This window comes from Trichosurus vulpecula, chromosome 2 (assembly GCF_011100635.1).
Source record: "Trichosurus vulpecula isolate mTriVul1 chromosome 2, mTriVul1.pri, whole genome shotgun sequence".
Taxonomy (NCBI): Eukaryota; Metazoa; Chordata; class Mammalia; order Diprotodontia; family Phalangeridae; genus Trichosurus; species Trichosurus vulpecula.
In genome coordinates, this window is record NC_050574.1 from 100,222,824 (window position 1) to 100,236,318 (window position 13,495).

Genomic DNA, 13,495 nt, shown 5'->3' on the forward strand with positions numbered 1-13,495 from the left:
CATCGTTGGAAACAAAGGAGACCTACAATCAAGTGGAAACTTAAGGCTCTTTCAAAGATGAGCTTTCAAGGGTAGGAACAGGGTCACATGGGTTTTCTTCTAAGTCAAATTTTCTTTGTAAAAAACTACCTAGTTTGCTATCATTTTAAAGGTTTCTTACTTATACAGTGACTTATATGGTGAAAATATGAGTTATACATTGCAGTTTTTTTTTTTTGCTTTGACAAGTATTTCTATTGATACCACAAAATGTACCTTATATCTATGTTTTTCTGAAGCTCAGTAAAGGTGAATGGCATCTCATCCAAGTCTATAGCTGCGGTGAATATACAGATTCCCCATAATTCCTTTTTCTTTTGAATGTAACATTCCTATGAAAGAAAAAAAGAATTCACCAATTAAATATACTAAAATAAAAGGTACTATATGATTTTTTTAGTATAAAACAACAAAGTCTTAAATATATATTCTCATGATGCCTCAAAATAAGTCACACATATACTGTATTGAAAAGAAAGGATTTGTTTTTTACTATGGGAGTTAACCTTTTAAAAACAAGATTATTAGAAAAATCCAAATTATAACAATAAGGAAAATAATATGATCATATATTTGGTGTAAATGTCTCATTTAAATGATTCAATGTCATTCACAGTCAACTTCAGAATGTGAACATTCATAATTAATGTACTTTGTCTGAAACCAAGACCATTTTCTGATTTGATTTTTAATTTTCTCAACTAGCCCAAAATTTATACTTTGGGATCTGAAAAAAGTTCTATTTTATTTCATCTTTAACATGTGAAAAAATATAAAAACAAACATATTAACAAACAAAAATTTAAAATAGGAAACCATATACTAGTTTTGCAAAGGAAAAATAAGAAAATGCACGCATTTTAAACATCTGACAATAATTAGATTTTAATTTTTCAACTCTGATGTAGTAAAGCAGAAATTATCTAAACTTGAGCACCATACACATAAACAATCAAATACAAAAAATAGCTACAAAATCTACAAAGAAAAAAGATTTCACAACAAATTATTATTGCCTTAAGGCTACAAAGCAGCATACTGTATTGGAAGTCGGAAGGCCCAGCTTCAAATCTAAGCCACTGCTTATTACTCCCTGGGCAAGTTGCGAACCTCAGTTTCCTCATCAGTAAAATAATGCTAAAAATTGTTGTTGTTTATTGTTGTTCAGTCATTTCAGTTGTATCTGAGTCTTCAAGACCCCATTTGGAGTTTTCTTGGCAAAGATATTGGAGTGGCTCATTTTACAGATGAAGAACTGAGGCAAACAGGGTTAAGTGACTTGCCCAGGGTCACACAGCTAGTAAATGTCTGAGACTGGATTTGAACTAACATCTTCCTGACTCCAGGTCCAAAGCTCTATCCACTGTGCCACCTAGCTGCCCCAATGCTAATAATACTTAAGATCAAATATGATAAAGTATGTAAAGGGCTTTGTAAACCCAGAAGTACTATACAAGTGTTAGTGATTATTCAAACATTATCTCACTTGATACATACAATAATCCAGTTAGATGTACAATGCAAGCATTATTATACTCTCTTATTAAAAAATAAGGAATTTGAGGATCAGAGAAGTTAGTGCTTTTATAAGTGGTCACACAACTAGTAAGTAATCCAGCCTTACTCAAATCCAATGTTCCTAGCTCTATACTACTTTGTCTCATCCTCTAAACATACCATTAGTTATATGAATATCATTTGGTGAAACCAAATTTAGCAAAGATTAAAGGAAAATGTCAACTTTAAAACAGATTTACCTTTGAAAAGACATAGTCAAGGTTAGTCCTAATTGAAAAACTGTTATATACAGGTAAATATAGGTAATATAAGTAAACACTTGTTTTATCAAAACTTTTTTCACCACCCTTTGTGCAATACCAGCCACTCCTTTTCCTCCCACCCCATACTCACTTTCCATCTACAAAGTACCTAGTGACCTTAAGCTGCTTTTTAGCTATCCAGAGATGTTTACAGCAGATTCATCTACGACTGCCTTTCTTAAGCAGAGTCCCATATTCTGAACCTATTCCTTCACCAGAATCAGAACCTACTTGTTTCACATATGAAAATGAAGGTGATATAAAACAAAAAAATCCATAATTTTTGTAAAAACGGAACTTATTTATTCTCTGTTTCATTCCCTTAAAAAGACTCTCAACTAGCAATGCTTTGGAAAGCAATCTGAAAAACTAGTCTCCATGATATATTCAGGGATAATAATGAATGACTTAAGATATTTAGGCTTTTTTTTTCCCTTTCCGAATATAATTTTTCCTTCCTCAGGAGGAAAAAAAATCCATAACTGAGTACAGGGACATTTACAACACTTATAAATTTACACTACTTTAGCTCCCTATTTATAAGACTGACTCTATCTATAGCATAGGTTTTGTAAGCAACACAAAAGTATATGAATAGAAGAATTAAAAAGTTGTTTTGTACTGGCATACTTAATCTTCTAATTATCAACTAAATAATTTCATGTAATTCTGTTCCAACCTGAAAAATTTGCCAATACTAATAATTGAGCTCCTCTTTTCCAGTCCTCTAAAAAGACAAATTATACCAGCAGACAATTATATACAACTCTAAAGTTTACAAAACACGATATATGTGTATAGACACACACACACAATCTCATTTGATCCTCATAACAACCTTGTAAAGGAGGTAGTTCAAGAACTATCACCTCCATTTTAGAGATGAAATAAACCCCCAAGATTCAGAGAGATTAACTGACTTGTCAAACAACTTATAAGTGTTAGAAGTGGGTTGTGTACCCAGGTCTTGTCCCAGATCCTAGTCTAGTGATCTTTACAATAACCAATGCTGCCTGCTGTTGAGGAATATTAAGGGGTCTCCTGAACTTGTCTTTTTGACTTGCTGTATCTTCCAGAAGCACTGGACCCAAAGTATGCAGGAGGCCATGAATGAGTCAAGGATGAGGCCCCCTATAGCCCCACACCTGCAGCTGACATAATTTGTTGTTTGCATCCAAAAATGGATTCCCTGTGTTTTCTTGGGAGTCAAAACAGGCGCCAGTCTGTCTGCAACAGGCTAAGAAACTGCTTGTGCAGCTGGGACCCATGTAGATAACAGACGATCGGTTCCCAAGGGAAAAGAATGTCGCTTTTGCCATTGCCTTGCTTCTCTCCCTTTGGTGGGGTGGTTGTCCTTTTCCCACCTTTACTACACCTTTTCCCCTCCTATGCCATGCCCCTTAAGGTGGAGATTTATGTTTCCTCCTCCTCCCGCTACGGTACTGTCATAAATATGAAAACTTCTGTACAGATTGTGAACTCTCTGGGTTCCACACGCATGTTCATTTCTCTTGTAATAAACCTAGTTTTCACTTGAGTTTTGTTAAGTTGTAATTGCTTTTTGACACTTCCTATGACAAAAAGAAAATCAGCTTTGTTAAAATTGCACAGAAACAAAATATTTTTAACAGGTGAAGAAATGGAATTTGGGCTGTTTAATTTTCAAGGCATATAATCTCTTTTCAATCCATTCTCTTATTCTATGAACCAAAACAATGGTTTGTTATACCATCTGCATTTATGAAATGCCAACCTAAATAGAACATTAGACAGATTAAAACTGGGTCTTACATTGCTAATTCTTAGCCTGTAATTTCCCCCATAAAACAAAATGGTTATTTTGAAAGAAAAAGATCACAGTTGTTCTATTAATGCCCTAAGATGCTCTAAAGCAACATGGCTACCCAAAGTTGGCATGTAAAGCTAAAAGTAATTTCTAACTCAGAGATACACCATTTAAAAAAAAGTAGAATGTATACCAAAGATCAGTTAACTACAGTAGATAAGGAGAGGGCAAAGAAGAATGAATACAGTGTAGTAAATTACAGGAACTACTTCTAGGGACCTGTAAGTTTTCAGTTCTTCCAAGGTGGTATGATCTAAAGAGAGGTGTTTACGACTCTCCTGGCCTGTGCTCTGCTCTGTGAGCAATCAAAAGCACTCTTTTCTGCCCTGGAACTATGAGGAGGGTCCCCCTTCCACTGTGGCCACAAGCTCTGCTACACTAGAGCTCCTCCTTGCCCTGGAACTGCTACCCAGGAGTGTGACCCACATATGAGTATGAACTAATAACCAATGTTACAAATTTTACCTATCTGTGGAATTTTCTTTCACATATTTATTTGTATATAAAGCTTAGGAAATGCTTATTTTTTGTAAGGTTCTTTCTTCTTGTTCATTTTATGCCACTTTCAAGCATAATTTTATCCAGATAAAACTTTTTATATTTTACCATTTGAAACACTATTTGATTTTTTAAAAAAACTCTCTAAATGCCTACTGCATGCAAAGATACTGTGCAAGTTACTGGTTATACAAAAATAAAAAATGCTAGTCCTTGCCCACAAAGACCACAGATTCCATTGGGAGAAAAACGATATGCATGCAGATAAGTATAACACAAGCTACAAGAGTGATGAAGGCAAAGAAAAGATTCACACAAAATACTCAAGGAAAATTTGAGGAGGCAAAGAACAATTTCAACTGGAGAGTGGGAAGGGAATCATGGAAGACTGCATAGGGGACAAATTTCGACAGTTACAGATGAGAAGGAAGTGCGCGTTGGACAGAAGCGACTCCCTGTTTAAAGACATGGAAGTATGATACAACATATCTAGTTCAAGTAGCCCATCTGGAATGGAACACAAAGGGAGTAAAGAGAAATAATAAAAAATGAAGCTGGAAAGGGAGGTGAAAGTCATCTTCTCTCAAATTCCTTGCCACTTCATCCTTTCAGCAGGTCTTGCCAAACCTCAACTTGCCTCCCTCACTCCAGTTCATGCATGGGTGAATAGAGCTGGGGAAAAAAAAGAAAAGAAAGGGGCAGCTAGGTGGCACAGTGAGCACAGCACCGGCCCTGGAGTCAGAAGGACCTGAGTTCAAATCTGCCCTCAGACACCTGACACACTTAATAGCTGTGTGACCTTAGGCAAGTCACTTAACCCCAATTGCCTTACATTCCCCCTCCAAAAAAAAATCACAACTAAAATATGTTGATTGAGTTGAATACAAATTTCTGTTATATAATTTCAACAGGGCCACTGCAACAAGGTAATCCTTCCATGATTTCCTAATCAGTTTGCTATCCTACTCTCCACAATAGCTATTCCAAACCTTCTCATTTCTCATCAAGCCTTCCACAGCATCCATCAACTCTATGCTAAGAATCTTCCCTCATATTTCACTGAAAAAATTTAAGTCATATGTGAAGAGCTCCCTCTTCTCCTCTTTGCCTCATCTCGAATTACTCAGATATCTTCCCCCACTATCTTCTCCTTCATTCTATTCTCTGATGGAAAGATGGATCACATCTATGCAAAAGCCAATCGCTACATAGGACCCCCTGATCCCATTCCATCCCTACTTCTCTGGTACACTGTCCCCATTACTATACCCATTCTCTCTCCTATCTTCAATTTCTCCCTATCTGTCAGCTTTCCCTTGCTTTCTACATACACATCCAAATCTTCCTCATTCTTAAAAAGCCCTCAAAAAACCCAGCCTCAGCAAACCAGGAGCAGGCCTTGGGAGTGACTGATTCAGTAGTGGCACTGGCAGTGGAGTGGCTGCTTCCGGAGCTCTGAACCCATAGACAGTAAGGGGGTTGAACAACTGGTCAGAAAGAGATTATAGGGTCTTTTTGCTAGCACTGAGGCAGGGCTCTGTTGCTTTGCCCATACTCATATGTGGGTCACACTCCTGGGTAGCAGTCCCAGGGCAAGGAGGAGCTCTAGCGTAGCAGAGCTGGTAGCCACGGTGGAAGGGGGACCCTCCTCATAGTTCCAGGGCAGAAAAGAGTGCTTTTGATTGCTCACAGAGCAGAGCACAGGCCAGGAGAGTAGTAAACACCCCTCTTTAGATCATACTACCTTGGAAGAACTGAAAACTTACAGGTCCCTAGAAATATCTCTGAAAACAGTTGCACAAAACCCCTGAAGCTTGGGACACTGTGCCCTCCACCCGGGAAGCAGAGCTCTGCTCTAGCAAAGAGTTAAAAGTCAAGAAATAGACTGGAAAAATGAGCAAACAACAGAAAAAATTCTAACCATAGAAAATTCCTATAGAGACAAGGAAGATCAAAATATACAACCAGAAGAAGACAACAAAGTCAAAGCTCCTATATCCAAAGCCTCCCCACCAAAAAAATACGGTCTCAGGCCATGGAAGAGCTCAAAAAGAATTCTGAAAATCAAGTAAGAGAGGTAGAGGAAAAATTGGGAAAAGAAATGAGAGTGATGCAAGAAACTCACTGTCACCACTATTATTCAATATTGTACTAGAAATGCTAGCAATAGCAATGAGAAGAAATAGAAAATGAAGGAATCAGAATGGGCAATGAGATAATAAAACTATCTATTTTTGCAGATGATATACTTAGAAAATCCTAAAGATTCAACTAAAAAGTTAGTGGAAACAATTAATAATTTTAGCAAAGTAGCAGGATATAAAAGAAACCCACATAAATCATTAGCATTTCTATATATCACCAACAAAGCACTGAAGAGATATAGTAAAACATGCCCCATTTAAAATAACTGCAGAGGGGGCAGCTAGATGGCACAGTGAGTAGAGCACCGGCCCTGGAGTCAGGAGGACCTGAGTTCAAATTTGGCCTCAGACACTTGATACACTTACTAGCTGTGTGACCTTGGGTAAGTCACTTAACCCCAATTGCCTTGCTTTAAAAAAAAGTTAAAATAAAAAATAAAATAGCTGCAGACAATATAAAATACCTGGGAATATATCTACCAAAACAAACCCAGGAATTATGTGAACATAATGATAAAACACTTCTTATACAAATAAAGTTAGATTTAAATAATTGGAGAAATATTAATTGTTCATGGACAGGCAGAGTATATAATAAAAATGACAATTTTAGCCAAACTAATATATTTATTCAATGCCATACCAATTAAATTACCAAAAATTTTATTTTGCTGAACTAGAAAAAATAAGACAAAATTCATTTGGAAGAACAAATGACCAAGAATAACAAAGGAATTAATGAAAAAAAATGTAAAGGAAGGAGGTTTAACAGTACCAGATCTTAAACTATACTATAAGGCAGTAATTATCAAAACTATCTGTTACTGGCTAAAAAGAAAGAAAGGTAGAACTGTGAAACAGAGTAGATATACAATTTACAGCAGCAAATGATTATAGTAACCTTGTGTTTGACAAATGTAAAGATAAGCTTTTGAAATAAGAATTCACTATTTGGTAAAAATCACTGGGAATAGCTGGAAAGCAGTCTGGAAGAAATTGTGCATAGACCAAAATCTTACACCATTTACCAAGATAAGATCGAAATGGATACATGACCTAGATATAAAGGGAGATAGCATTAAAAAATTAGAAGAACATGCAACATATTACCTATCAGACTTACAGGTAGGAGAACAACCTATGAATAAACAAGAGATAAAGAATGTTGTGAGGTACAAAATAGATAATTTTGATTACATTAAATTGAAAAGGTTTTGTACAAATAAAACCAATGTAGCCAAGATTTGAAGGAAAACAGAAAATTAGAAAAACATCTTTATAGACAGTTTCTCAGATAAAGGTCTCATATCTCAAACATATAAGGAATTTTGTCAAATTTATAAGAATGAGTCTTCCCCCAATTGATAAATGGTCAAAGGGTATGAACAGGCAATTTTTTGAGAAAGAAATCAAAATTATATATAATCATATGAAAAAATGCTCTAAATCAATAAGGATTAGAGAAATGCAAATTAAAACCACTTTAAAATATCATCTTACACCCATCGGAGTGTTAAAATCATAGAAGAAAGTGACAAATTTTAGAGGGCACATGGAAAAATTAAGACACTAATTCATTGTTAGTGGAACTGTGAAACGATCCAACTGTTTCTGGAAAGCAATCCGGAATTATGCCCAAAGAGTTTTAAAATTGTGTATACTTTTGACCCAGCAACACCACTATTAGGTCTGTTTCTCAAACTGATTAGGGGAAAAGAAAAAGAACTTATATGCTCCAAAATATTTATAGCAACTCTCACTGTGATGGCAAAGAACTGGAAGTTGAGGGGATGTCTGTCAATTGGGGAATGGCTAAACAAGTTATGGTACATGATTGTGATAGAATACTACTGCACTATGAGAAATGATGAGCTGGTTGATTTTAGAAAAACATGGAAAGATTTACATGAAATAATGAAAAGTGAAATGAGCAGAACCAAGAGAACATTGTACACAGTAATAGCAATATTGTTCTTTCTAAGAACAACTTTGAACAACTAAAGCATTTTGAGTATTATAAATACTCAAACTACAAAAGCCTATAAAGGAAGATGCTATCCATATCCAGAGGAAAAAAAGATAAATAGAAGTATGTATAGTGTTGTTTCACTTATTTACACTGTATTTATGTCTAATGGTAACCTTTCTAGGGCAGGGTACAGAAGGAGAAAAAAAATGCACAGCAGAGAACAAAAGAAAACTTAGAAGCACAGAAAAGAAGGGTAACTCTGAAAATGATGTATAGCATTTATTACAGAGTTTTTCAAAAAAAGTAAACAGTATGAAATGGAAATCCATAGTTTTATAATGAATCTTCTTTTTATGTTATGCTGTGTACATGGAAATGTTCTTTTTTTTTTTGTACTAAAGTTCAAAATGAATCAAATTTTTTAAAACCCTCAATTGATCCTATGATCCCCATTACCTATCATCTAATATCTCCTCTCCTCTTCATGACTAAATTCCTTGAGAAAAATATCTATACTTGATGCCTCTACTTTTCATTTCAACTCTCTTCTTAAGCCTCTACAATATAACTTTCACTTCCAGTTTCCTCAGCTTCCTTCAAGACAGCTCAAATCACATCTCATGCAGGAGGCCTCTTCTGGATCTCCTCCACCCAGTCTCCCCTTCTGAGATTACCTTCCTTTTATTCAGTATCTATCTTGTATTAATCATTATTTTCATATTTGCGATAGTTTTTGCCTCTCTTTGTGCTAGAGTGCTTAGCATAATGCTTGTTGCATAGCAAATGTTTAATAAATGCTTATTGACTGTATGACTTACCTCACACCCAACAAAGTGAAACAGACTACAAAAGGTGGGAGCACTAAATGTTGTTGGGCTGGTAGAAAAAGGCACTAATGCACTGCTGGGGGAGCTGTAAATTGGGTCAGCCATCTGGAAAGCGATTTGCAATTATGCAAAGAAAGTGACTAAAATGTCCATATCCTCTGACCCATCATTCTCAGAAGTCAAGGATAAAAAGAAAATCTCCATATGAGCCAAAACATTTATGGCAGCATTCTGTATAGTAGCAAAAAAGGGAAACAAAGCAGATGTCTTTGTTGGCATTGGGAAATAACTGAACATATTATAGTAAAGAAATGGAGTGCCACTATACTATAAGAAATAATTAGAAGCATGAAACTTATGTGAACTAAAGCAAAGTGAAGTAAGCAAAACCAGGAAAACAATATTTAAGATTACAACAACGAAAATGGAAAGAACAATAATAAAACAATAAAACTGAATACTTTGAAATTATAATGACCAAAGTGTAGTCATCGGTTGTTGTCTTTCATTCTCAGAGGACCAAAATGACATCACTATGTTTGAGTCAAGTTTCAGTGCGTCCAACTGTGGCTAATCAGATCAATGTGAGCTCGAGATATTCTACCACAGGTTAGGCACAAACAATCTATGTGAATATTTGGAGTGGATTCTCTAAATTTGCGCATCTCGGGTTTCTTTTGAGCTACTTCAATTCTGCTTTGCTCATAGAGCACAGCACCTTCTCTGGTGAGGGCATACCATGCTGAACAGTCCTCTGTCAGTGTCTCATGTCATACAATCAATTCCAAAGTTCATGTCATACAATCAATTCCAAAGAGAGACCTTAAGAGTGTCCTTGTATTGTTTCTTCTGACCACCATGTGAACGCTTGCCCTGTGTGAGTTCTCCATAAAACACTCTTTTTGGCAAGCATACATTTTACATTTGAACAATGTGGCCAGCCTATCAGAGTTGGGCTTTCTGAAACAGAGTTTGAATGCTTAGTAGTTTAGTTCGAGAAAGGAGCCAAGATGGCAGATGAAGAAATATAGCAAGCTCCCTCCACCCCTAAAATACCTGCAAAAAGATCTAGAAAATGCATTAGGCTGAATACTGATAATCTAAGGGGGGAAAAATCACAGAGAATACTTTTTCCATCTTGGGTGGACATAAAGAGACAGAAATGGGGTCTGGTCAGGAGCACCCAATAGACCACTCTATCACAAGGAGAGGTTATGCAACAGAACAAAAAGCCTGAAATACTGTGCAAGGTGTGGGAAAAGATGCCAACTTGCAGTTTTGACACCCACCTACCTCCAGGTCATAGATCTAGGAGAGACTGAAGAGGAGACCTGTACCTAGAGATACAAGTAAAGAACAGTTGCAGGCCCTACTCCTGCGTACCCAACAAGGAGGAAATTAAGAAGTAAATATCAGTCCTGTGGCTCAGACCCCAGGAGTGGAGCAAGGTCTCAGCTCCAACTTCTAGCCCAAACTGAAGTCTGCAAAGTAACAGCTAGAGCAAGAATCCCAGACTAAAGGGGAGCCTACATTTCTGTCACTCTGAACTGAAGAATTTTCCAACCAGCTGATGGTGGCTAACTCTACTGTTGCTCAGACTTAAACCCAGGTCAGGAGCTTACAGAGTTCAGGCTAGGGGGAAAATGATCAGACTTTGTCTTGGATCAGACCACTTTGGGAGCACAGAAAGCTTGTGAGTCCCCAGCCTGAGTTGTCTCTGAGAGGCTGGAATAACACAACACTCAGTAATTCAAGAAAGAGGCTCTAAGACCACATCTTCCCCACAGAGTTTCCAAGATCCCAGGCCTAAGATAAAGTCCAAAGTCAGAAAGCATGTTGGAAAAATGAGCAAATGAAAAAAGAATCCCACCATAAAAACTATTATGGTGACAGGGACACTTTAACTCAGAAGAAGAAAATGACTCTAAAATATGTATAAGCAAAACTTTAAAGAAAAACATAGCTTAAACACAAATTCAACTAGAATTCCTGGAAGACATAAAGCAAGAGTTTTTTTAAAAGTTTAAAATCTTTTTATAAATGAAATGAGATCATTAGGGGAAATTATTGAAAAAGAAATGAGAGTTATGGAAGAAATAACTGAACCGGGAATTAAAAGCTTAGTACAAGAGGTACACAAAATTTTATCCAAGCAACAAACTCCCTAAAAATTAAGATGGACCAAATAAAAGCTAATGACACCATGAGACAAATAAGAAATATCAAAATAAAGTCAAAAGGCTGAAAAAATAGAAAAAAATGCAAAGTATTTCATAGGAAAAGCAATTTACCTGGAAAACTGATTAAGGAGAAAAAAAAATGAAGAATCCTTGGATTATCTGAATGCTTTAACTAGAAAAAAGGGGGCCAGACATCTTATTTCAAAAATCTTAAAAGAAAACTACCCAGAACTCTTAGATTTAGATGGCAAAGTAGAAATAGTGATGGAAAAACTCCATCAGTCACATCCTGAAAGAAATCCCCCAATGAAAACTCCAAGGAATATTACTCCCCAAATCCAGAGCTTTCAGGTAAAAGGGAAAAAATACTGCAAGTAGCCAAAAGAAAGAATTCAAGTAGTGAGGGGCCACAATCAGCATCACATATGATTTAGCAGCCATTATAATTAAGAGGCAGAGAATATGGAATGTGTTATTCCAGAGAGCAAAAGATATAGGCCTAGAGTCAAGAATAATTTAACCAGCAAAATGCAGTGTAAAGCTAAAGGGAGAAAAATGGACCTTTGATGAAACTGGATTTCCAAGCATTCCTGATGAAAAGCCCAGACCTGCATAGAAACTTTGAGGTTCAAACACAGGAGTTAAGAGGAACATAAAAATGTAAACATGAATGAACAATGATAAAGGACAAAACAATGATAAACTGCTTACATTCTTATACATTCTTATACTTGTGTCCCTTTTAAACCTATCATCATCAGTGGTCATAGAAGGAATCTAATTAGGCTGCAGGCCTGGGAGCAGTTCTGTCTTGATTTTGAAAGAAGAATGGAAAAGAAGAAGAAGAACACACAAGAGTGGGAGAGAAAGAATGAAAAGCAAGTTTAGGGGAAATGATTTCACATAATAGGGGTGAGCAAACAGAAATTTATGCAAACATAGAAAGGGAGTTAGAAGGTATGGATGACTCTTGAGCCTCACTTGCATCTGAACTGGTCAAAAGAGGGAAGAATGAATACACACACACACACACACACACACACACACACACACACGGTTGGGTACAGAAATATATTTCATCCTATATTGCAATGGGACGGAAAGGGAGGGAAGGTGGATTAAGAGAAGGATTAGTTCTAAGCAAAACAAATGCTAAGGATATAAAAAAATATTTATAGCACTTTTTTGAGGTGGTAAATAATTGCAATCTGAGGGGATACAGGAAGGCTGAACAAGTTATGGTATATAAATGTGATACAATACTATTGTGCTATGAAAAATGGTGAGAGGATAGCTTCAGAAAAACCTGGGGAAATTTGTATGAACAGTGTGAAGTATCCAGAACCGAGGGAATAACTTATACAAAGGCAACATTACTATAAAGACAAACAACTTTGAAAGACTTAGGAACTTTTTGATTAGTGTAATGACTAACCATGATTCCAGAAGACTAATGATGAAACATGATACCCACCTCCTGATAGAAAGGTAAAGAACTCAGAGTACAGAATGAGACACATAAACGTGTGTATGTATATGTGTGTGTGTGTGTATGTATGTGTGTGTATGTGTATATATATATGTATGTGTATGTGTATATATATATATATGTACACACAAACATATATGGTTATGTGTATTTTCTTTCTTTTAGACATAGCCAATGAGGCCAAAACAATTGCTTGTTTTGTTTGACTATACATATTTAATTTTCTTTCATTTTCAACTGGTGGCAGGAAAAGTTGAATTATTGCTGATTAAGAAAAAATTTAATTTTAAAAAATTATGACTAAACTTAGGCAAATACAAGAGATATGAAAAGATTCTTCCTCTTGTTTTGCATATATGAGACTATGTATATGGAATACTGTATAATGTCAACTTTTTCAATAAGTTGGTTGGTTTTGCTGAACTATTGTCTTTTCATTTTTATCGTTTCATTTTTTGTTACAAGGAATTATTATCCAGGAAGGCAAAGGGGGAACATATAACAGGAAATGTAGGTGATCTATCAAGAATTATTTTTAAAAAGTCAGTTAAACTGACTACAATGCTATGTACATATTATCTACATTAACAATATGTCCCAAATTAGTGATTACTTACTACTTCTACAATACACTAATTTGTCATGGAGCACCACCAAGTGGTGAAATATTAGATTTGCTAACA

The 13,495-nt window shown here is 35.9% G+C and overlaps 1 protein-coding gene across 1 annotated transcript in view; it reads right to left on the bottom strand.

Moving 5' to 3' along the window:
• Positions 1-13,495, bottom strand: part of RB1 (RB transcriptional corepressor 1) — a 181,577-nt gene that overhangs the window by 148,362 nt on the left and 19,720 nt on the right. The window contains exon 3 of the mRNA XM_036746636.1: positions 256-371. Coding sequence (XP_036602531.1) covers positions 256-371 — 116 coding nt within the window. The remainder of the gene's footprint in view (positions 1-255; positions 372-13,495) is intronic.